Here is a 26,980-nt window from a genome sequence, read left to right as displayed (position 1 = left end):
AAGCTACATCAACAAATGAGTAAATGAATGTGGAGGACATAAATCTACACAGGAGAAGGATTTTTTGGAGGTTTTTGAGCTGTTTATCCATCAAAGTGTCCAAAATCACATTGATTTTTCACAAAGCATTAATCTGTATGCAGCAGTCCGGCCTTCAGACGAGAGGTGATCTGAAATCTGATTGGCCTCTAAAAGATTTAGAAAACAAGTTGACACAGGGCCATAGTTAGTAATCCTCACACACGGTGGCCTGTAAGGCTGTTATCAAGTTAAGACTGAACTCGGATGACCAAACACGACGCGTCTCTCTTTCTATCTGGCCCCACGGCCCTGTTGAATAAAAAAGTCCTTCTTAAAAGCACAATTTAAGGAGATTTTTCTATTATATTTTGAGCAAAACTGCCAGAAGAAAATGTTGGCAACTATCTAGAATATCTGGGTATTTTTAACCAAAGTATTATCCTTTTTCTCACCATAGTGTTTTTGTGCCCTAACATAACCACATGTTAACCACAGTGATACATAATGTCACACAATAACATACAAGCATAACATATTCATGGCTTACAGAAACTTAAAATGCCAACATTTATTCCGGGGATAGGGTTGTTATTTCCTTTTGCTACATTTTCCATGGACTAACCAGTTGTACTGTTAATACTGATAACTGCAAATTGAACTTACATCTTACTATTTGTTGTGTATAAGACACTTTATATCAGTGTTCAAGCTGCTAATCAAGTGGACGGTTATAATTATTACTTAAGCAGAGCCCTTGAGCTGGGTTCTATTTCAAGGAGATCAATAGGGGACTGTTTTATCAAATTTCACCACGCTGAGCGACTTATTTGCTCTGAGCATCTTTATTTTTATCATTCCATCTCTACTCTAAAGCCCTGTTGTGTATATATGTACTTAGGTCCACTGCAGGCTCTCTGGGCAGCTGTCTACTCCAGTGAACAAACCCTTCTTTCCTGAAGGACTCTGACTCAGCTGCTGGAGCACAGCGGCGGTTGTTAACACTGAGCAGTTCAGACACTGTTAACTTTATTTTCTTATGGTTCCTCTCCTTCAGTGGCCGGGGTGACACAGGAAGTGTGACAGTCAAGTTTTCACACAGCTCAGCAGCAGGGCCTGCACTCCTGAAGCTAAAGGATACAAACACGCTGGAAAGTTAGCTCTTTGAAACCTGAGCACCATGGGAAGAGGGTGGCGAGCAACTTAACAAGAAATTACCCCAAAATGATCAAGAAATTAGTCAAAAGTACGAGGAAATTATCTTAAAATAATTTAAAAAAATAAATATAACCAACCAAACAAAAACAAACAGGAGAGTAAAAAAACAACTACATATATATATATATATAAATTTAAATATGTAAAATAAATAAATATATATTATAATTATGAAAAAAGAAAGTAGTAAAAAATGACAAAAAAAAATGAACTGAAGAAAGTGCTAAAAAATAGATTGTTTCTTTTTCTCTTTTTTAATTATTAAGAGATTATTTCATTTATACAGTTTTCTTGACATTTTCCCCAATTTTTTGATAATATCAAATCAGCCCCCTCAGCTAATTTTCTGATCATTTCATTGTCACCCTTTACTATTTTTTTTTTTTTTATTATTATTTTAAATTTTATTTTTTGCAGATTGCAGGATATTTCTTTTACTTTTTTTCAAAATATATAGTCATGAAACAGTCACCAATTACAAATAACTAAAAAATACATGAACAGGCAATAAAATAAATCAGTATGAAACAATTCACATAAAAATGTGAAGAATAAAAGAAAATAAGAATAAAAAGAATAAAATGATTTGGGATAGCACTAACCATAATAACATGGTCTATTAAAACACTAGCGTGGTGAAAATTGGGGGATCATGCAGGCCATCATTCAGTCATATGGGGTGGGAGATTTGCAGGGGATTTCATTTTGATTTTTCCCTGTTTTTGAAAGAAATCAAACCAATTTTCTCAGGTTTCAGAGGTTCAAATGCTCGTAAAAGGCATCTGAATGCAGCAAAAGAAAACTGATCTTGATCCAGGTGTTTCAGGGTTAAATATGATAGCACTTTAAGAAAACCGGAGTAGCATAATTGCCAAGGACACCACTTGATACAGTGGTCTAATAATAGCAAGACTGCCTTGACCTGTCCCAGCTGGAGTTCAGCCCCTTGTGGGGATATTTATAACCTCCCGGCTACACTCACTTTCAGGACCACACCCTCGTCATTGAGAAAATCAGGACGAGCTGCATGTTTCTCTTCTGTTATTCTATTACAGAATTAAATTAAACACTCAAAGAAAACAATAAAGAAGGAGAGGCATTACATGACTGATCTCCAAGCTTCTGATTAAGATATTTTTGATAATCGGGACGCTATCTTTAGCACCACATAAAATGAACATCAAATTCTTTCATGTCGAGCTGTAATCAATTGTTGCTCTTATGTAATCCTGCAGACATAGTTAGCAGACTGATTGTCGGAGCTGTTATCCAGACAAATGCCTCATAGCGCTTCAGCGGCCTGAAATCACTGAGCAAATAAGTTAACGGCACGCAGACAAGTGATGAATGTTAATACTGAGGCTGGTGTCATTGTGCAGTCCTGTGCAGCAGTCTGTAAGGGTTTGGACACGCATGAACACACACACATATACACAATAACACACTTCTTTAGGCCTCTGTGTGTATTCTCACGGAGAAATGTTTGCTCAGCGCTCCAGCACCGGCGTTTGCAGAAAGCACTGAGGTGGTATATGTAACCCACTGCTCTGTTTTGTAAGCAAATCATTATTATCGCTATTAATAGCACACTGCGGGTTTCTCTTTGCCACTCCACAGCTTTTTTTCTCCAGAAGGTACGGCTAAATATCCAGATAAAACCAAATATAAGCACACTTAGGGGTAGCAAGATAGTAATAGTAACTTTTTTGTACAGCAGCTCTCATGCAAAGGCGTAGGCTTCTCTCTTTGCGTGAGAATAACAAGTCAGACAGTTAAAACGTGTCAATAAAAAAGCTAAACAGGTTAATTGAAATCCATTAAAAAGCTGTGAATTAAAGATTAAAACCAAAGGAGGAAAAACATGAAAGCTACGGAGAATTCAGACAAAAGGACTAAAACCAAGATGAAAAAAAAGGTGGGTCTTAGTATTTACAAAATCAAAAAATAAAACAAATACAGAGCAAGTTTTCTATTCTAAAATCAAGTTGCAGGATATTCCACAAAGGCAACCAAGCCAGTTTGTGTGGAAAAACAGGAATTTCTAAGACAGAAGATAGTGAAGGACTTGAGTAGTCTGGTAATCTTTGGTATAAAGGAGAGTGATAGGTCATTTAAAGTTTAACAAAACACAAAAAGACCTTTAAAAATCAGTGCCATAAGCAGCAGGGTAATGGTATCTCTTCTTTCTGCATTTGTTGAAATTGTACTCGTACTCACAGGTCTTAAGCTTCGCTCCTGAGATGATTTTTAGATTTAAGATATAAAATTACAACCAAGGGTCTAAAATTGTCCTAAAGTCTGTATACATTTGAATCTGTTTGGCAAGGCAGCTAAATATCGATTGAAACTAGCATTAAATATTTCACGGTACGATAACTGTGTCATGAAATATCGCAGATTCACGGTATTGTACCATTATTTTAAGCGGATGTTCGGGGTTTTTTTGTGCAGTGGGAATGAGGCTTTTGTGTCTGTGGTGGCTGGCATACAAAAATGTGAAAGAACTACCTGTAGTTCGGGAGAGGGCGATCTAAGTGTTGGTAAGATGAAAGGAAGTTCACCACATGTCATTTACACATACTGCCCACACTGTTATGATGCAAAGCTGGTTGAAAATCTGCAATGTTTCCCTTTAAATACATGACTAAAAACTTTTTTTGAAAGTTTACCAAAGAAAGGGAGATTACAGATGGGCCTGTAATTGCTGAGGTCAGCACTGTCTGGCTTGTATTTCGGTGGCAGAGGGTATATGTGAGCTGTTTTGAAAGCTTTGGGGAACACTTCTAATTGCAGGTTGGTATAAATACTGGAAGCTGACTTTAAGGAGCATGGTTGGAGGGAGATCAAGAACACAAGAGAATGACTTCATCCTGCTAATGGCGGTACTAACTGTGCCTTCTCTCATCATAATAAAAGATTGTACTTGCAGATCTCAGGGAGTTGTTACAGAGTTTGCAATACTGGCTCTCTTGATGACTAATTATACGTCTGCATATTTGAGAAGTTCTGTTTTACTGCGAAGGAAATGGACTTGGAAGATATTTGTTAAAAGCTGAGGGCGAGAGTTGCTGGGTCACCTTGACCGGAGACAATGGGGAGGAAGATGACACCCTCCAACTAGTTTTCTACAACTGCATGATTTGATTCTTCTTCTAACCTTTTTCACTGACAGAGAAGTGGGGGATTTTAAAGGACAGTGGTGTCGCCAATGGTTGATTTATAGCGGGGGTGTCACACACGGTACAGACTGTGCCCACCCGCCAATAGAGTCACTCAGCAGGCTGCTTTTGTAATCAAGATTGAGTGGTGAAACAGGCCTGCAGCTGCATTAGGAAACCAGGCGCCATACTGTCACTAAATGGTAATTGTAGCCTATAATACACTGGTTAGCAAGCATGTTAATCTTTAGAGGCATTTAAGCAAAAGTTTTTTACAATGTGTGTCAGGTTTGAGGAGCAGTGAGCAGGATTTAGTGGCATCTAGCAGTGAGGTTTCCTGACTGCAACCAGCTGAAATTTCTCTAATGTGCCAAGCATGAACTCTCACTTTGGGTTGGGTTTAGGTTTTTTTTAACCAGGAGCCGAATTATCCACAGAGTTCTCCTCTCCACACAAAATGAACTGGGTGATTAAAATTGGTACAAACACTGAATAAAGCAGTTTCATGTTAAAAATGTGTGTTTTTCCAATGGTGTTACAGATGGGCTGCTAGCTTAGCACCAACCCATATGTGCTCCCTTCTTTTCTCTGATAATTTAAGATCCAGACGTTCAGGGGGTTTTAATCAGGAGCCGTATTATCTACAGAGGTCTCCTAATCTCCAAAACAAACTGATTGGTGATTTAAGCCAAAAAGAAACACCAAATGAAGCAGTTAAAGGATAAAAATCCATGTTTTTCCAATGCTGTTAAGCTGGACTGCTGACCATGGTGGCTAATTTTTAACACTAAATGGCTTTACTCAGTGTTTTTAACTATTGTAAATCACTGAGCCTATTTGTTTTGGAGAGCCAGTATTTGGTTTGTCTGTTCTGGGCCACTGTAGAAACATGCTAGTACAACATGGCAGACAACGTGGATAAGAACCCACTCCCTATGTAGACATAAACAACTCACTCTAGGGTAAAAAAAAAAAAACCCCTCAATGATTCTTATTTTTGCTTGATTTTTCACAAAAACATATACTTATTATATTATGATCTATGTCTGCCAATATATCTCCCTAAATCCTACACACTGGACCTTCAAATGAAGCCTAAAAACTGACCAAAGTAGGTTGGAGATCAGACGATCTGTCATATTTATTTCATAACTTATCCCCAGCTTACAAGCCATTTGTCTGACACACGCTCAAGGGGTTCCAAGGGAGGGAAATTGAGCAATTATATAAATCAATATCACTCTGATCCACTGCAGAGGCTATATGAGCTTTAATTTGGCTGATTTTCAGGTAAGTGGGGCACATCAGCCGAGAAGCCAGCGACTCAAAGAGCCAGGGTTTAACTGACTTGTCTATGAGATCACAGGCACTGACACACACCTACAAGACGCTTGAAGAACTCGGGAGGAAGCGGAGATGAGAATAACCTTGGGAAACACACTATAGCAGCCACTTCAACAGATATACTGCATCACACATTTTCACCCAGTGTTCTCAGACAGTGACATATTGTCTAGTACAACTGTCTCAAACTTGAAGTACCTATATTTTTCTGTGCCGCTTGCTCTCTTTACAGTTTCTTTGAGTACCAAATTCTTGTCAGTCTTAAAAACACTTGGGCTAGGGCGGCATCTCAGTACTATGGTTATACCAGGGTATTTCCTGAAGGTATGTTTTCCAGTATTGTCAAAAATACAGGCGCTCCTCTTTCTATTACACTCAATGTATTTAGTGCACAGCACACACCACCAGAGCTCTGTCTCTGTCTCTACTGGTGGAACAGGCAGCTGAGCTGAAAGACACAGCAACACCTAGTGGTGGAGGAAGAAGTTACAGGTCTGTAAACAGCCGGCAATGTGGGGAATAACAGCATTTTTTTTTTACATTTAACTCGGGGAATTAGGGTTTTACTTTGACCAAACCGGTGCGGGTGATTGTTGGAACATTGGACTAACAGACTAGATTATCAAAGAGTAACCAAGATGGTTTGGGTGAGTTTTATTTTGTTTCTGTTGAGTTTGAAAGAGGTGTGTTTTATGATGAGTCAACATGGCTATTAAGCCTCGTCAGTCTTCCATGACTGAGAGAAAGTTGAATTCAAAAGGTGTACACTTCAGAACATTACTTAAAAAAAAAAATTAGTTTTCTATTGTGTATTTATTAATCTGAAAAGCTAAAAGAAAGTGATGAACTTGCCGCCGGGGGTTGGGAATTGAAATTATACAAATAATAAAAAAATCCATGTAGTGCGGAAATGCTGTATCTCAGGGATTCTCAACTTGCTTTGCTCAGAAGCCTCTTTAGGAAAATGACAGACGGCCAGGGGCCAGTCGCAGCAGCCCCATAAATGTTTCTAGGATTTCAGGACATTAGGGGCTAAATTCTATTTTGATGCTGTTTTATGTACTCTGGTACTTTATATATACTAAAAATATAAAAACCATTCCCACTTGATTTTTATTGTTGATTAAAAAGTGGGTGGGGAGCCAGCCAGCACTCTATTGGGGGGGCAGATTTGGCTCATGGGCTGTATGTTGAGTATCACTGCTGCATATCACCTCGTTCATTCTGCTCCATCACATCCAAATAACCCCATGAGGGATCCTTGAAACACACAAAACGTTCTCCCAACTTGGACCCAATCAGCGAGGTTGCTTATCCAACCTGAAATTGAAGTTCTTACTGTCATTGCTCGACGCATCCTGAATGACAGCTGACAAAGTGAGCTCATCAAAGCACTCTCCAGGTGGTGATACTAAGTGGTGTGAAAACTGGCTGTGGGCGCCTCATCAAAAACCATTCACCTGAGACCGGCAATAGCAGCTGCTGATGAGGTGCTTGTGTTTTGCTGGCAGACATTGTTATTGAGACATTTTGTTCTGTTCACACACCAGCTCGAGCAGTCCCCTGGGATCAAGCAGAGGCAGCCTGCAGCACTGGAACTGGAAGGAAGAACCACATCCTAGCACATGACGAGGTGACTCTGGTACACAACAACAAGCTGCTGCTGCGCGGTGTGGGGTGGGGGAAACTATTCCCCACCAACTTTAACCCGTTTACGCAACCATATGCTACACATGACGCTGTGCTCGGGAAGGAAAAGTGAGACACACAACAAGAACAAGGACCATTAGCCGCCCACAGCTTCAGTCCAACAGACATACGCACGCACACAATCAAAGACAATTGAATGCTCACCCACGCTGACGCATGAAACAGAGCAGCTCGAAAAAAACACTTAGCGCACTCTGGTTGATTCACAGGTCCTCGAGCCTACATCGTCATTAGCCCTTTGACAGATGCATCATTTCACGGAGAGAAATTACTTTTCCCCCTGCGCTCCTCCCATTAGCCACACAAACGTCATTCGAACCAGCGGCCGGCTCTAGCTGCCAGATCAGACGCTGGGAAGGTGGAGCGGCAGGTGAAAGAGGGGTGGGGAGGGTTTTGCAGTCACAGATGGAGCAATGAAACAAGCAGAGAGAGGGTGTGGCAAGGGCTCACCATTCTCAAACCAGATCTCGCATTCCTGAAGGCTGGAGTACGGCACCAGCTCCCCTCCTTCCCCCTCCAGCGACACGAGCAGTCCTTCCTCCCTGAGCGACGACCAGTTCATCAAAAATAAGCAAAAAATAAAACGGGGCAAAAAAAGAACCTGCAGGAGGAAAAGTGCGGAAGGGCAGAAGCTCTCCTCCTCTTGTCTCCTTGCTGAGGAAATCTCCACAGGTTTCAGAGCTGATGCTGCCCGCTCTCACAGTCGCAGTAAGTGATACAGAGCCAGGCGAGATATGGCAGTGACGGGAGGAGCGAGAGGAGGAGGAGAGAGGAAGGGGAGGGAGGAAATGGGAAGGAGGAAGAACGCAGCAGTCACTGTGTCACTGGGGGACACAGAGGTGACACCTCTATGATGGCAGTAGTGCCGAGGGCTGACAGGTGACTGAAACCTTTGCACTACAAAACGATGAAAAAAGAAAAAGAGATGTTTTTTTTTTCCTGTGAGGAGCCCAGCAGAGCGGAGCACAGACAGCTCCTCATTCGCCTCCGTGACTGCATTAGTGTGTTATGTATAGATGTGAGAGGCGCACTCTCACTATAGGAACAGGAGCCCAGGTCTACAACAGATGAATGGTGCAGTGCTGCTGTTGTCATGGCAACCGCGGAGCGAAAAAGGAGGGGGAGGAGAAGGGTGGGTATTGAGGGAGGAAGGAAAATGGCATAAAAAACAAAAAGGAGGGAGAGAGGGAGGGTATTATTAAAGGAACACAGTTTTTCGAGCTTTGGGGACAGATCACAAGTAGGAGAAAGAGAGGAGAGGTGTCATTTGATAGGAAACAAGAGGATCGATACTCCGTTTTTCCTCTCGGGCTCAGGCGTCCCCGTGTGTCCTTGTTTTACCCTTGAAAGTGTATTTGTACAGCTGCAGCCATGTTTAACGGCTATTTAGGGGTTCAAACCCGCGGGGGCTGAGAGTTTGTTGTGCACAGAAGCTGATACGTCTAAACATCAAACTACTGAGTTAGGTCATTCTTTTAACTCCCTCCATACTATTACCGCTATTTTATTTTATTAGATTTTTTTCAAAATGTAAATTACTATTGTCATATAATTACCATATACTATTGTAATTTTATTGATATTGTCATTATTATTGTTACTATAATTATTCTTAGTACTGCTGTCTTGTCTTTTTCCCCCAAATTTTTATTAAAATTATTGTATTATAACATAAACATTATTATCACTATTATTACTATTTTTATGATTATTATTACTACTATTATTACTGATGATGTTGTTATTTTTCATTTTACTGTAGTTTTTGAAATTTGTATTATTATTATCATGATTTTTAATATTGTTTTTTTAAAATGGTTTTTTAATTTTGCACACAAATATTTGACACATTTTCCTAAATTTTACTTATTTTGCAAGACCTGATCAGTAGAATTATTGGACTATTATTTCATCTTCATTTTTTTCACTCCCTCCATACTGTTACCAACGAGCTGTTTTATTTTATTCTATTTTATTCAAAATATGTACCACTAGTACTGCATTAATACTAAATGCACTATTATTGGTATTGTTATTTTTTATTATTGCTATTTCCATGATTATAAGTATTTTTTTTCATTGGATTTCCCTCGCACACAAAAGTAATTACTCACAAAAACATATGTGCCGTATTTTCAAATATTTACAAAGTAAACTGCTTGTGCAAAATTCTATTTTTAGAATTACTGGACAATTATTTTACCCTTTTCCTTTTTTGGGTTGTTTTTGTTTATGGTCAAAACATATAAATCATGTTAACTGGAACAGTATGTCATCTTGTTTTTCTTTGTATGTTCATACCATGGCTGTGCCTGTAAATCCACTGCTATTTTGTGCCTTACGTTTTGTCTATCAAAAATAATTTCTTCAAATTCAGTGTACTTGAGTATTGAAAGTAAAAGTAAATGCTGGTATTAACAAAGCTAAAAATAAAAAAGCATGGGGACAAAAAATTAAAAGACAATTTCCTCTGCCACCTTTGCTTTTGTCATGGGTTCATATCTGTAGCCCGCTGCTTTCAAAGTGTTTGTTATTAATCTCCTCCAGTCACACTTATTTCCCCAGAGTGACGTCTCCAACCAGCTTTTGCAGCGTGTTGCCAACAAGCATTACAGATGTGCTACAAAAACAGGTCACAAGTTTTTACGCACACCACCAGTACTTTGGTCTCTTATCTAAGAATCCCAGCAGTCAAACACTGCTTATGTGCATTTATGTTTGGCCATTTTTAGTTTTAGTTTTGTCGGTATAAAATTAACTTACAAATGATGTCAATTGTCGGCATATTGTCAACATGATGCAACATATTCCAGTGAGATGACAAGTGGGGGTGGTTGATCACATGCCTGGTTATGATTAAATTGAGCACAGATACACGGCTCGAGGAGGTTGCATAAGTGTGAGAGAAACAGAAATATCAGGGAACATAAAATATAGACTTTGGTGCTAACTTGTGTCTTTTGTAAACGAAAAAAAACTACATAAATCTTGTGCAAATGTGTCAGATTTATTCACACCGCCACAAAACAAAGAGCTGTTAATATTATCAGCTGTTTTGTCACTCTTAATATGTGTCTTCACCATGTCTTCTTTGTACTTTTACCTGTGAGATGCTTTCTTTTTTTACCACCTTAACTTGTGCCTTTTTTAATCAACAACCCAAATCAATAGTTATTTATTTTGTCTATTAGATGTACTGTAATGTAATGCCAACTACAACATTAAAAGTACTTTCTGGAACTATTTAAAACAATTTTGAGAACTTTTTCCTCTTTCTGTATAATTTACTGCAAATATTTCCCCTGCATGTTCAAAAGCGCTGCCGCTGAGCTGTACAACTCCCCAAATCAATTTTTGCTACTTTGCTTTAATTTCATGCGCATTGATTTCTTCAAGTTTTTTGTCTAACTTTATTTTATTTTAAATCACACATTATGTCTTCCTTTATTATTTTAATCAATAAATTCCTTTTAAGATGTCTTCTGCAGCTCGTTTTAAAATTGTTTATCATGTGTGAACTGAGGTATTTACAGTAATTACAGCATACCCTGTATAAATAAAGAGTGGTCTTAAAATCTGACAAAGAGGAGTGAGGTTTGTCTTCTTTCTAAGCTGCAGCATAATCTGTATGTTAGAGAGATAACAAAGTCCCTCATTGAATTCTTGTATTCCTCTAGTTAGGCATTAATCATTAAATAAAAGTCCAAGGTTAACCCTGTGTGTTGTTATTCAGTATTCAGTAACATTTTTGAGACCGACACAGATAGCCCGGCTCGGCCCAATGCTAACAAAGTCCATCTCACCTTTAAAGCTCACGAACAATCAGCTCATTATCATTTGCTAACTCTGTTATGTGTTAATCAGTGTGCTTAAGAGGTGCATGTGGAGGGATTTTTTGCAGCATCGGACTCTCTTGTTTCCAGTCTTTATGCTAAACTATGCTGGGATCCCAGCTTCAGTGTGGAACAACCAATAATGTCAACTTGATAAACTGCAACATATGACAGATACAGTATCTATTAACTAGTAACTTAACAGTGACACGCTGTAAAAGAACTGATGTTTCAGCCTGTTAGGCTGTTATCAGTCAATTCAATGGCAGTTATCAGTGGTTATAAGCCACACCCACTATCAGGCGATGAAATGGTCATTTAATGTTAGGTGATGACTTGTCGTGGCTGTAATAATCATGGTGGGAGCACAGGAGGAAGTCGGGTGATGTAGTATACAAAGCAAGGAAGTCAAGCTGCAATGTCGGAGGCTGAATAACAAAGCAGTTCTTTAAATGGCCACTTGAGGTTGGCTCCTAAAGCAAGTCAATTCCCTTTAGAGCAGAAATAAACATGTTTACAATGTGGTACAAAAATGCTTTTGGTTTATTTAGCTAATTTTCGTGACAGCTGTACAGGGGGTGAATTTTCTTATTTGTCTTCCGTTAATATTTTTAGAGTCCAAAGTTGCCAAGCCACTTTAGTGACTGACTGTCTGCTGATAGCATTCTGATAGCACACATGGTCATTTCTGGCCTAAAAAAATCAAAGATGTCGACAGCCATAGGATAGGATAGGATAGGATAGGATGGGATGGGATATGATCAATTTTATTAATCCCCAAAGGGGAAACTCATTTGCCACCATGGTCATCATACAACAACAAGACAAGGCGAGTACAGTCCAACATCCAACAATAGGGATGCAATCCAGGCAATATCACAATACTAAAATGCTAAAATGTTTTCATACAACTGCCTCCGAAAATGAAATAAAAAGAAAAATATAAATGAATAAAAAGAAAAATGCAACATGCAAAATTAGCCATGCCACTCCTGGCAACGTGCCATATTGCTACAGCAACTAACACAAGCAACAATTTCAAACTACAATGACAATAACTACAATACCATAAGAGTGACAGGGTGAAGGACAGGTCAAACGAACACAGGACTTTCAGCGAGGAGAGGTGGGTATGTGTCCTTCATGAAACCAAAATTCAACTTTAGCTTTAACCAGACAGTTGCTTTAACTGATGAACCATGATCATGTTTTCCTAAAAGTTTATGCACATAAAAGTGAAAGTGAAACCGAATAAAACTGTGACCATTTCATAAAGCAGGTTATGTAAATAGGCATTTAATGGGACGGTAACTGTCTTTGGACCTAATAGTAGGTGTGGCAGGCCCACCTTTTTTCATATGAATGAGGCTAAAAAACACAGGCAAATGGCCATTTAATGGGCTGAGAACACCTAAATCAGGTGGACGTTTGCACTTAATGAAGAAGAGTTAGATATGTGATGAAATTTCCCCACTAAAACATCCACAGACTATTTGGCTGATGACTCAAATCTAACGAGAAATTTTGTCACAGCATTTAATCCAGCTGCTTCTTTAGTGCTCCTCCTGAGGGCATCATACTTCCGTTTCAATTACTCCTTTCTACACTTAACCTTCACTCTTTATTTTTCACCTGTGACAGTGGAGCTGAAAATGTCACATTTCCTTTCAGCGGAACAAATTATTCGGAGGGTCCGCGGTGGCCCGCACGGTTGAGGCAAGAAATAATGACAATAATTGAGGAACGATTTTCTTGAGGTGCAATGCCGGTGTAAGGAGGCGTGGAGATTGAGATGTCCCCAAATGTCAGTGTTCATTTCAAAAATTCTCAGAGGGAACCAGATGCCATATAAAACGCGAGGCTGGCTAAGGAGGCGTGGAGAGAGGGAGATTGAGATGTCCCAAATGCCAGCCTTCCACTCAAAAACACACAGAGAGGACAAGATATCGTAAAAAGCTCGAGGACTGCTGCACTGCAGGTTTGTGGCAGATAACTTACTCACATTACGGTGTCCAAACATCAGGAAGTCTTACTCCGAAAAACAGTGCAGGGACATTTTTGCATTTTAAACTATTTTCTTTACATCATGTAGAGAGTTTTGGGTATTTGTGTTGATTTTTAATCTTTTCAGCCCAACTGATAAGACAAAGCTTTCACATGTGGTTACCGAGCAGATTTTACAAACACGTGACTCCACATTATGAATCAAACTACCATGTTGCACTTAGCAAGCAGTTAGAACTAGTTGCACCTGGACCAACTGTGACATTAAAATGCTGCCCACATACTGATGCATTAAAACACAATATTCCAGTAACATAATAGATAAATAATAAAACAACCTCTTAAAGGTGTGATTCTTTATAATTAATACTTTTTCTTTTGATATATTTTTGCTGACAACACTTCGGTGCTTTTAACAAGTACATTTTTGAACACAGGACTTTTACCGTACTAGAGTATTTTTACACTGCGTTATTACTACTACATACTAATAATCAACAATGGATGACATGTCTAAAGGGCTTTGAAAAAAAATGACAATATCTATGAAAATCAGATTAAGATCATGTGCAACATGTTCTTACTGCCAACTCAAGTGGCCCTATGCTTCACAGTTTGGTGCTCTTGGTCCCCCTATAGCGTCAGTTTTGGAGGCTCTGGGTCACAAATTGCATGGAATGAGTTGAGACAAGAAAATTATGTCAAAAATAGTTTTAAAAAAAGGGGGGTTATTAGAGAAAAAAATATATTTCTAACTGTAAAAACGTTATTAGGAAATTTTCTTGTTTTGCACATGTTCAGGTCATTATTCTTGTAACTTTGTGACTATTTATTTGCTATTTTTTGGGCAATGTCTTGTTCAGTTGCTCATTGCCTTCTTCCAGTGTTTTGAAAGAAATCAAACCAATTTGCTCAGCTTTCAACTGGTTAAAGTAAAACTGAAACTTTTCTTGCAGTAACTCTCATATTATGGAGTCACACTGTGACCGTGAATATAACTCCTCAAGTATTTTGTGCTTAACTTGAACGACTTTTCCACAGCTTGCCTCATCCCCCGTATTGCTATCCTACATTTTCCAGAAGCCTCTTTTTAAAATCCCCAAAATAACGTGTCTGAACACGAGTTTCGCTTGAAGACAGAGGAAAATCTTATTACTGTCTTTTGTATCCGGGCGAGAAATGTGCCAATGATTGATCCTGTCATCTCCATTTAACACCGCCAAACAATGACACAGGCCCAGAATGCAGCATTCAGAGGCTAATTTAACAGAGCTCAACTGTTTTAATGTGGATCCTTTAGGACCACCCACACGATGAGCTGTAAAACCTGACTAAGCAGTTCTGCACACTGTGTCTCGTTAGTCCTGATCATCCACATCACTGTCGAACATTTTCAAGCCTGAGTCACGTGACCATTTAGAAGTTAGCTCACTGTAGTACCACTTACTCACATATCACTCTATTACTGTAAGCACCAGAGAGAGACAATAGATTTTAGATATACTCATATTACTGCGATAATTGCTGCAAGAGTGGGAGAAAAAAAATAGGCTGTATAATTAAATCAAGCTTATTCTCATGTTTTAAGGCCAAAAGCAATTTTCCACCTTTATGTGGCAATCCACGGGGAGGGAGTAATTGTATTGATTGCTGCCATTAATTAGGGGAAAGCAGTGTAATCTGGGGAGAAATGTTGAAATAGTTCCCTTTAAATGTTTCACAGTGGAGCAGGACCAGTCAATCAGCTGGGGCGAGGTCTCTGGCGAGCCTGACACTTGAGCGAGGCGTTTATTAAGGAACAAATAAGCAATCAGTGATTACAACTCATAACAATCAGCCAGTGAGATATCGCTGAGAGGATGAGCCATCATCCCGACTCGTGGCCTTAGATAAGAGCCGACTAAAAATAGACAATGTAAACATGGTGGTCGGGGGATCGTTGACAAATGCATGAAGACCAAGGAATGTTGCAAAACTGAAACACGTTTTGATGCGTTCACAGCAGGAGAAAGGAATTACACCACGACTTAGTTTGATTTCTTTAGAAAATTTGGAAAAAAGGCAATGAGAACTTTTGCAAAAAAATGTTGTGAAAAAGGTCAAGAAAACTACACAGTATTTATTATTTTTATGCAAAATTATGTTACCATTTGTCTGTTTTTTCTTACTTAATTTTTTCTTTGATTATTTTAAGGAAACTTCAATTTCATCAAGTTTCAGAGGGTTAAAGACCCTCTATGCATACAATCCAGAGTTGAGCCTAGTGTTGCCAAAATTTGGGTAACATCACCAATGGACATAAAGATGAAACAGTATGAAAATTTCATATTACAATCGCAGTAACCAAAGTTATCAGTTACCCATATTTCTTTTTAAAATGTGCTGAAAACAAGTACTGATACACACACATTATAAAATAATGTTTATAATTCTTAGTAAAAAAATCTCATTTATTATTATTTTTAGTACTTTATAGAGGCAATTTTCTTTTTTCTTCTGTTTCACTTTGTTTGCTATTTTTCTTGTAACTATTTTTTTACTAATTTCTTGCTAATTTTTGAGCCATTTCTTGTGGCTCACCCTTCTCGATGCTTTTTTCGCCTGTTTTTAAAAGAAATCAAACAAATTTGCTTACGTTTCAAAGGACTGAGCGATGATAGAGGATGGTTAGTTGCAGCCCTAATCTGGAGTCACCAGCATGTGATCCCAGCAACATATAAACCTGAAATGAGTCCAGCACGATGACATGGTACAGTATAGTGTGGCTTCTGCCTGCCTCACCAATCGGTTTCACAAGTTGACCCCTCGAGCATCTGAGGGCCCCCTTGAGAGTCCTCATGCAGGCAGAGAGGATTAAATCACAAACTCAATGATTCTCTAAAAAGGTCAGTGCTTTCATAGCATTTTCATTCTACCAGAGCCTTGAGGTTGAATAACTCAAGTCCTCTCTGCCACTCTGCCACAGGAGGGCAAAGAGAGGCTGCGGCTGGTGGAGGCCACCGTGGGAGGGAGGGGGATCAAAGCTGTGCAGCCTTTAGACCTGCTGCTGTTTGCTCTCTAATGCGCTCATCTGCCACCTCTCCCTCTCCCACCTCTGCCATCTCTGGCTCTGGGGGGGTTCTGCCCTCTGACGCCAGCACACACACACACACACACACACACACACACAAGCCTGGTGCTGTCAAGCTGTGCAGGAAGTGGTGCTGAGTTGAATTAATTAAAGGGTGAGAAAGCCGGGTGGTTCAGACCTGGTGCAATCTGGTGCTTGACGCCACTTGAGGGCAGACACAGGTCTGTGAGGACTTGGAGGACTTGGAGGACCTGCGGGGCACTTGAGGACTTTTTGTGCGTGTTGTTTTAGGGCCAGGCGTGATTGTGCCGGAGCGGTTCAGCTCTTATTAGTTATTAAAAGACATACTGACGTGTGATCTGAAGGATGACCCTCAATGTGAAGGCTTTTCACATTTAGTCGGTAAGAGAGTCAAATGCACAGATTTCAGTCCTTTGAGGTCACAAAATACAAAAATTGTAAAGTTTTGCTTTGTTCCATTGTCAAGGGACTTAATTATTCCAACATTATACTAAATTATAATGCACAAAAGGTGGTGTGACAGAGACATACATCCAGAAAGAATAAACACAGTAATCCTACCGAAATTATATCTCTCACTGTCATGTGCACAAACATACATAAATACTCAAGATGACGGGAAGAGGCCAAAATATGCAGAGTAAAAAACAAATCACAAAAAGCTAAAAATGAAGTTGGGGCTTGACAGTAACCATCAACGGTTTGAGAAATAGGCAACCAATTCTTGGCCTTTGGCTGTCATTGGTAGTAACCATTTTTTAACATATAAAAATAGAGACAACAAATGACAAATGGCTAAAATATTTTCAGTTTTGGCAACCAAAAGTAAGGCTGGGTATTGTGCAACCCTTTGAAACCTGAGCAAATTAGCTTGATTTCTTCCAAAAACACAGGAAGAAGGCAATGAGCAACGAAAGAAAAAATAACCCAATAATCTTTAAGAAAAAAAGTACAAGAAAAATACCTGAAAATTAGAAATAAAAAAGAATTTAAAAAATAACGAACAAACAAGTAAATTACAAGGTAAAAGTGCTTAAAATTATATTTTTTAACATAATATGTAATTATGATAATTACAAATTATTATGATAATTACAAATATTGCTTTTGAAAGTTTTTTCTTTCTTCCCTTGACATTTCTCTAGCTTTTAAAAAATTATTTTCAGGATGTATACACAATTGAAAAAGATACATAAGGGAGAAAGACACACACAACAAAAGAATAAAAACGAATACTAAGAAAGAAAAAAGACACGATGAAAGAAGTTTAAATACTTGTAAAAGGTGTCTGAAAGTACCACCAGAAAAGCGATGTCGTGCCTGGGTTCTAATGGTTAAAAAATTACAATACCAGTACCAATGCTGGAAACCTTAAAGTGAAACCAATACCAGCAGAGCACTTCATTCAGTTTGATCCCTCTTCAGCTTGATTCTGTCACACTAAAACTTTGTTCATTATAATTTTATACACTGTAAACTTGTCTTTATTTATTAATAATTATATTATTATTATTATCATTATTATTTAGATATTATTATTATAATTATTTAATTGATCTGTTGTTTCAGTGCTGTTTTTTAACTCTGCCTTGTATGGTGACCTTGAGTGTTTTGGAAGGCTCTTAAAAATTAAGATGTATTATGAAAATGTATTATTATCAGTCAATACCCATATTTTGAATAAGGTGGCGAATGCTTTGGTGGCATTTCGGCACACTCAGCTGCAAACTCTGTCAAACACACAGTGCTCAACCTCAACACACCACAGACTGTGTGGTTTGTAGCTGCTGCTGAGGGAGTGTGAGCTCAGGTCACATCCACAGTAAAATGTGCTAACTGCTAACAAGATACGGCTAACGTTACCTTGAGGTTATTAATGAGTTTAATCACAGAGTCGAGGCTTGATGTGGAGTTTTTGTCAGGACCATTTCACAGCTTAATGTGAGCCGCTGCTGCATATGTTGGATTGTGCTAACCGGGCAGATGATTGACTGTTTGAGGACAGCAGCTCTACAGATGGCAGAAAGTTTGCTGATCCGACAGGGAGTTGGGACAATCTGGTATCAGAACCAAAGCCCAAATAGGATTAAATCAAGTATTGTTTGCATTGAGATGTTTCAGTTACATGTGATATTGCGTTATTTTGGTCAACACTTTGAGGATATTGAGTACCAGTACCCAGTCCTAACCAAAAGCTGATGCTAGTGTGGCAACCACTTTTAAAAGTTAGTGTTGAGCCGTGCACTGCTGAGACATTCAGCATATTAAAAATGAGAGGATGCCTAATTCCCAAGTTAAAAATCTAAAAATACAAAGCCGCCTTCACAACCAGCAGCACCTGACAGCCACAATATAACGAGCCAAGTGACGGCATGTGTGACAATACTGCAAACAGACCTCTCTCTGCGTCAGCCGCGAAATAAGAATAGTACAAATGAGATGGCACTGCTGTCATTAATCACGCTATTCTGAAACAGCGTGTTCCTCTGTGATGGGCATAAACACATACACACACACACACACACACACACACACACACACACACATACAGTATATACATGTACAGACTCACATACACACTGACGATCTAAAAAATTCACTTTGATTCACGCAGATCAAAGTGTAGACGTCAAATTAGGCTGCATCTGCCACGAAACGTGAAGTTAAAGAAAAATACAAATGGATCCTGTAACAGCAGGGAGAACAGAAAAAAAAGCCTGGTGTGAAATTCTCAAGTCCTGATCCCCCACAAACAGCCACTGCTGGATGCTGTCACCCACACAGAGCCCTCCTACAGCGCTGTGGCACACCCAGGTGAAATGAAAGAAAATCAGCTCTGGTGTGTTTCCTCTTTAAAACCCACACTTTAGATGACCCGGGAGAGAGCATAAATCATTCTGTATGATGTAAAAACCAAACTCCCCCCTGGCATATCACAAATGGTTAATGATGCAAAGTAGCTGAGAGGCTGGTGCACCCTAGTGGTGACTGCTGGATCGAACTGCTTCACACCCACTCTGCTCTCTGTGTGGAGGCTGCACAGATAGCTGCAATGTCAATATTTCATTTTGAAAACCAGCACAGCAGCAGAGGCCTCGGACGTCCACGCTGTGACCACAGCTTCCCTTTTCAGAATAAAAGCAGACACAGACTCATGATCCAGTTAACGGGGAGATGCTCTCTGAATGTCAGGGGTGAGTGTGGAAGGAAATGATTAGTGGTGGGAGATAAAGAGCAATATGGCTGACCACAGCACCCAGTCCATCAGCTGTTCTCTGTGCTATCTATAACAAAAAATATATTCCATTATATCTATTAAAAAATAAATATTCATTCCATTATATCTTTTTAAAAAATTAAAAAATTAAAACAAAAAACATGTTCCATTATAGCTATAAAACAACAAAAATAAAAAATATCTCTACATCTATGAAAAAAATCAAAATCAAAATAAGTTATATAATACCTTTAAAAAAAACCTTAATACTAATACTAAAAAATATACTCCACTATATCTTAAAAAAACACGTTTTATTCCATTACATCCATAATGAATAAAAAGAAATATATATTCAAATGTATCTATTAAAAAATAAATAAAAAATATATTCCATTTTATCAATAATAAATTAAAAGAAAAATATATTCCATTGTTTCTATAAAATAAAAATAAAAAAATATCCTTTTTTTCAATTTTATTTTTATTTCTATCATATCCCAGCTCATCAGTTGTTCTCGTGCTGTATATTAGATAAGACTTTGGTGTTTACAAGAATTGGATCTTGCAGTGTTTCAGCCCCTGCTTTATGTTTCCACTCAGAATCAGAGGGTGAGTAAGAGCGTGATTCTCTGATCCAGCCTACAGTGAAGGGTTAACGGAGGCTGTATTAGCACAATGAGTCTACGGGGGAGGACAGCTACAGGCGAGCATGTGCGTACAAGACAAATCTGAACCAGATTTAGCCCACATCTCTGTCAGCTGTGGTTTTTCTTTCCAAACACAGGTTTTGAACACACTTTATGACTTCTCTTAACTGCAGTCAGTGTTTTTACCTGTGTGCTTCTTCACCGGCTGCAGCCTGACACTGATGGTCTGGTGGGTGAGCAGCGGGGAGGAGGGCAATGAGCGTGACACGCCCTCCATTATGCGAATGTGCTGCATGCCCTCGGTCATTGAGAGCGGGGGCACGGCGTAGTCTCCTTCAAAGGCACAGTCGCTGTCTATGCTGCCACCTGCAGGATGGGAGGGGAGACAAAACAGGATGAGACGCTTTTCTCTGCTCAATCGGTATAAATAAAACAGGGAGACTTCATATAAGAATGGATGGAGATAGACTTCAACTATGTGGATAACTTACAAAAATATGAAACACAAATAAACACAACAAATCTTCAACCCATTTGTCTCCAAAATTGGAAATTTATCCATAAAACATTTTTTAAAGAAATATTCAATTTTATCAATGTAAATGTGGTTTATTATATTCATGAAAAAAAGTATTCTGTTGGTTTTTTTTAAATAAAAAATAAACTCTATGATATCCCCAAACAAAATAAAATTGGAAATGCAAACAAGAACATTTTTATATTATTTTTATAGGTGACATTTAAAAACAAACGGAAAAAAAAACAATTTTTTCATCATTTTTCAAAAATGCTGATTTTGACTGTAAACAAAAGTAAGATTTTTTTAATGTAACCTAAAAATGTCAAACTTGTTCTGCCAGATATTTGAGATTTAAAGGCTTAAGTCCAATCAGAACCAATTTTGTGGCATTTTTCCTTATAATACTTAATATAGTCTATGAGCTTTAGTGAGTTAACAAGCTGCAAATGACAAAAGAAAAATATTGATCACCAAAACCGCTACAGTTTTCTCTCACACAAATAAACTGTTTTTGCACAAACTGTGTTTATTAGGGTTTCTGTGTTGGACTCTGCTGGTGTTTCTATCTGTCCACCACTGTAGAGAGTGAGTGACAGACACCTCTGACAGTACCTCAGCCTGGTCCCCCGATTGCAACACCAGTATTGAGCGCAACAAGATTGGCGTGACCCAGAAGAGAGAACAGCCCTGCAGGCAACACGTGCCGTTTACATTCACTGTTAGAAACTACAGCCTGCTACCCGACCTCTGCAAGTCTCACAGAGACACGAGAACACCCAACAATTTTTATATAATAACGGAGGATTTTCTAACCATCTGAAATGTGTTTAAACAAACCCAAAAAGAGCAGAGTCATGATCACGAGAGAGCGATTTATTTTCACAATGAGGAGTAATTACAGACGGAGGACAAACAACCACTCTCCGTCACTCACCCACCCCTTTTTTTTCTCTCGTTTCAAAAACCAGAAATTATAACAACTTAGGTTTTTTTTTTAACTTCACACACACACATTCCCCAGTGAACAAAACCCAGCCAGCTGTCTGTAAACACAACATCCATTTTGTGAATCAGCTCCAGCTCAGACTGCCCATGTCCCTGCAGACGGATCTGCAAAACCAACGGGTCAAGCAAGAGTCTCCCATCAGACAGCAGCCGCCACAGTGAGACATGAAGCCATTATCAGACACTAATCCGTGACAAGTCCCAGAGGGGAGCCTGTGTGACAGTTGGGACAGGGTCAAATGGGTTGCTGTAACGCAAATACGCCAGTATAGAAATAGTATAGAAATAACAGTCGCACACGTCTCTCTGAGGCTCCAGAAGTGCTGGAGACAGTCCATGCATTCACTGGGGAATGTCACTGCAACAGCAAAAACAACAGCCAGAGCAGCGGTTACATCCCCAAGCATGGAAATTCTCCTCATGTATGCAGAGCTCGGTGTGAATACCAAAGAGGGGACTTGGTATTCTGGTAGCAATTATCAGTCGTCAACTCCGTTTTAATGCGTTCCAACACCGAACGAAAACAACAAATTTTAACAGAATAAATCATTTCTCCACAGAGGTAAAAAAAATTATGACATCTAAGCAGTGGTGGCAAAGGACTTTTTACTTAAGTGAAAGTACTAATACGACAGTGTGAAAATACTTAACTACAAGTAAAAGTTCTGCATTCAAAACCTTACTTAACCCTTTGGAACCCGAGCAAATTAGCATGATTTCTTTCAAAAACAAGAAGACGTCAGTGAAAGAAGAAATGACCGAAAAAATTTACCAAGGAATTACGCAAAGAATGAGAAAAATTACCTAGAAATTAGTAAAAAACAAAACAAATAATAATAAATAAATAATAATACTTAAACCAAAACAAAAACATCAATGACGTAAAGTTAAAAAACATGGAAATTATCTATTGAAAGTGCTTCAAAAACTGAAATAATTCTGGAACATAATTTTAAAGTCAAGTTAAGCATTTTAACTCTAGTGCGTGATGTATCCCGGTTCATATGATTAAGGGAAACCTCTGTTAGCCTTTAGGCAAATTTATTTATTTGTCAAAGGCTTATGCTAATGGTGTTAGCATACGTGTGGCAAAAGAAAAGTGTTTCATCTGTGAGCCAAATTTTGTCCTGGTGTTTGCTATTGTTGCTATAATGTGTTATGTGTGTTTCAGGAGTGTTTTGAATCAATCAAACTGTGAACTGACAATTAGGAAGTGTAACTGCAGACCGACACAAACATATACCACCACACAAGTGCTCGCAACGGCACAGGCCACTCGCGTTGAGCCTTCGCACAACTAGAAATCAGGTCATGATTTCTGGAAAAGAGACGTTGCTGTTGAGGTTTTCAAATGAATTTTTTGGCGCTTTGAGCACCACAAGCCGAGTGCCATCTAGTTCCATTATATTGGAGAGAAGGCAGACATCTCTACGGCCGATGTCTCTAATTTTCAAAAACTCACACCAAAACAATCTAGACTGATAAATAGTACTACAGTTGAGAGGAAAAATAGATATTCTTGATTTTAGGGTGAACTGTCCCTTTGAGCACTTTTTGTTGCACAGTCTCAAACACATGCAAACTGTAAAATGTTGAAGTAGAAATCAAAAGGGTGCGATTTCGGGAAAAGATGGAGAGCAGCGAGGGAGGAAAAGCCGCACTTCAGTGGCGACATCCAGAGAACAAAAGCGTCGAGGGGGAAATGATGGTGTTTTATTTTAGACTGTGATGAGAGACATGTTTAAGGGCCACTCCATGCCTGGAAATAAACACAAACACCTACTCGTCGAAGTGTTCGGCTCAAAACATGCACGAGGAGGGGAGAAAAAAAATTATAATTGCCCAAAACATTTCCTGCCAAGCTCTGACATTCCCCCTGTTGATAAACACAAGACTGTTTTGTACAGCCTCTTTCCAACAGAAGTTACTCACACTTACAGGCAGAATTACAGGAATATAAAATTCATGCAGTTCTCGCCCTGTAAATATAACTTTCCACTAGTTTCCAGCAGTTGTAAAGTTTTCTGCTATAAAGTCGAGTAAAATACAACTTGGCAAACACGGCCTCTATGGGTTTCTGCTGGGGAAACATTAAGGGAGAAGCAATGGAGTCTGGAAAGAGACCGCCAAGAGAGAAGTATTACAGGAAACAAGAAGGTAAAGGTAGGAAAAGAGCTTGCACACTGTTTCTCAGCAACCCAGCTTCTCATTCACTCACAAAACACACATCCACGCCTGGGAGCAGTTCAATACTCTCCATAATAAGCAACAGAAGAGAAGCTATTGCCGCGGTGCCTTGATGGCTTTCACAGGCAGAACTAAATTTCATGAATCTGTGAAGGCGCCACACTTAATACCTGCAACTTCAGCCCAATCACACAAAGAAAATGTTGGTATTGTATGTTTCTGCAAACTATAAACATGTTACATTTGTAAGTTTTATATGCGTCATATCAACATTTCTAATGTGATGCAGTATATGAGCTGATTTTGTCACCAGAGGGTGGAGGAGACACTGGATTGCATGACATCTAGTGAGGCGCCTAAAGCTGCAGCCACTGTTCAAGACCAAAAAACAAGAAAAGCTGTTATGTTTTAACATCCTGCCACTGTTTTGGACTTTTAGCCGCTGAGTGCAGGTGTTTTTTACTGATCCCTCGCTGTTTTTCCACAGGGGATAGTGCCACAAAAAGCAGTTGTTTTATGTAGACATCTCTGAATTTCCTGCCTGAACAGTACAATTACGAGTTGTTGTTTTTTTTTTTATCAAGTTATCGCTTTGTTTCCTTCTGGGAAGTGCCATTAAAATTGGCTGTATTTTACAAAGACATCACTGCATTTCTTGCTGTGATATTGCCATGAAAAGCGGTTATTTTTTAATAGAGACATTGCTGCAGCTACAAGAAATGGCTGTTTTTCACCAAGACATAGTTGCATTTCCAGCCAGGATATTGGCACAACAAGCCTAGCTTAATACCAAGATAAGGCTGCATTTCTCGCCGGGATAGTGCCTCAAAAAGCAGTTGTTTGTTACAGAGACATTGCCACCTTTCCTGCTGGGATAGCACCAGGAAAAGCGGTTTGGTTTTATCGAGACATTGCTGTGTTTTCACTGGGGATATTGCCAAATAAAGCCTTTGTTTTTCCTTTGCAGGGAAAGTTCCACAAGAAACAGCATTGCAGCATTTGCAGCTGGGAAAGTGCCACTAAAAAGTGTTTTTTTTTCTACAGACATTGCTGGGTTTCCTGCCAAGATACTGCTACAGAAAGTGGTTATTTTTTCCATGAATTTGCCATTTCCCACTGGGACAGTGCCACTAAAAGCGATTGGTTTCTACTGAGACATCACTGCATTTCCTGACGAAAAGTGGCACAATAAGGGGTTGTATTTTAACAATGTAAATGTGTTTCCAGCGGGTGGTCATCAGACATCCGTGAGATAGTGTTGCAAAAAGCGCTTGTTTTTAACTCAGACATTGTTGCATTTCTTGCTGGAAACGCAACAATGTCTTTGCGTTTTTTATATATATATATATTTTTATGCCTTGATTCTGATAGGACAGCTATAAACGGGGAGAGAGGGGATGACATGCAGTAAAGAGCCAAGGGTGGAGTCGAACTCACTGCCGCTGCGGCAAGGACACAGCCTTTGTACACTGGACGCCCGTTATACCAGGTGAGCTATTGGGTGTCCCAAAAAGTGGTTGTTTTTGACCGAGACATCGGTGCGTTTCCAACTTGATAGTGCCGTTAAAAGCTGCTGTCTACTACAGAGACATCACTGTGTTACCTGCTGGGATTGCCTGCCACCAAAACCGGTTTCTTTTTTTACATCTAGACTCAATCTTTTCTTTACAATAACCGCGTGGGTTTTGTGCCTTAGCTTATGTCACGTTAACCACAGCGTTACTGAATGTAAAATTCAAAAATATCAGCTGCATAATAGGAAATGTAATGTATGAGTGGTGTGCAGGAACGTACAATGACAATATTTTTTACTGGTGATTGGGTTGGTAACTTTTGTCTTTGTTAACTTGAAATGGTTAATTTTCAAGCACAAATCTAGTTTTTGTTTGCTTACCTTGGCCAACGTGGCTCAGGTGCGGGTCTAGACTGGGCGAGCGGGGGTCTGCCAAGTCCTCGCTCCCACCATCTGCAGAGGAAGAGCAGAAAGAGAAAGACAAGGAGTAAGCTCGGTGGTGCTGGTAGCGCGGCGAGGAGGCCAACAGCTGGGCCACCTCCTCCTCTCCGATCAGCCAGGAGAGCGACCTGAGCACCTCCAGCACGCTGCTCAAACACAGCCCCTCCACGCCCTTCCTCGTGGGGCGCAAGCGGCTCCTTATGGTGGCAAAGGGGGACCTCGCCGCCAAGCTCCATGCCCTCCGCCTCCCCATGTTTAGCCTAAACAGCCTCTATCACTGCGGCCTGCTCGCGCAGATAATAAAATAGTTTACATTACAGTCACTGTTGCGTGCAGAGTGTGTGTTCGAGGCACAATCACAGAGCTCACTGGGCTCTACGGTTCAGTGAGCGAGGACTAAAACAGTGGGCGTTTCCCAGGATGGATCCACATACGGTTAATGATATGAGGATCAATTACGCCCAAGGGAGCAGGCAGGCGGAATTAGCCACACTAGATGGAGCTGAAATGAGGGGGGCGGAGGGGCGGCATCGCTGGGCATCACAGTCAGAGTCACCGGGGGATTGTTTCATAATCCTGCTCAAGTGTGGAAGGATCTACTGTAACGCACAACAGGCCAGCAGAGGAGGTTTGAAACAAATGATTTCAGAATAAATACATCCCGCTGGAATTAAGTGCACTATTAATAAAAATCTATCATGATGTATGAGTGGATTTTCAAAGTGTAGATAGATCAAAGATTGCTGCAGTAACGCCTTGAAACCTGGGAAAATAGGCTTGATTTATATCAAAAACACGGGAAGGCTGCAATGAGCAACGAAAGAAGAAATGACCAATGACCAAAAATTGTCAAAAAATTGGCATAAAACAGCAGAACAACAACAACAAAAAAAAGTACAAAAAACAAACAAGATAATTTCTTGCAATTTGTGAAAAATATGCAAAAAAACATTTCTAACCAAGCTGCTCATTCTGGTGAAAGGCATCTGAAAGCAGCACAAGAAAAGTGATGTCACTCCAGTTTTAAAGGGTTAAGCAGAAAAACAAGAATGTGTCTTATCACAAAAGGAT

At 39.5% G+C, this 26,980-nt stretch overlaps 1 protein-coding gene across 5 annotated transcripts in view; it reads right to left on the bottom strand.

Annotated features, from left to right (window-relative positions):
• LOC121959384 (protein TANC2-like) overlaps positions 1–26,980 on the bottom strand; it is a 171,403-nt gene that overhangs the window by 80,712 nt on the left and 63,711 nt on the right. For 3 of the 5 annotated variants that reach the window (XM_042508672.1, XM_042508673.1, XM_042508674.1), the window contains 2 exons: positions 25,850–25,921; positions 20,430–20,609 (listed from right to left, as the gene is read on the bottom strand). In XM_042508672.1, coding sequence (XP_042364606.1) covers positions 20,430–20,609; positions 25,850–25,921 — 252 coding nt within the window. Of the gene's footprint in view, positions 1–7,898; positions 8,139–20,429; positions 20,610–25,849; positions 25,922–26,980 lie in introns of those variants that run through there. The other 2 variants (XM_042508675.1, XM_042508676.1) reach the window with 1 other exon arrangement.

The sequence above is a fragment of the Plectropomus leopardus genome, chromosome 19 (assembly GCF_008729295.1).
Source record: "Plectropomus leopardus isolate mb chromosome 19, YSFRI_Pleo_2.0, whole genome shotgun sequence".
In the NCBI taxonomy this organism is placed as follows: Eukaryota; Metazoa; Chordata; class Actinopteri; order Perciformes; family Serranidae; genus Plectropomus; species Plectropomus leopardus.
The sequence above is the reverse complement of the archived record's forward strand: the minus strand, read 5'-3'. Positions and strand labels throughout refer to the sequence as shown.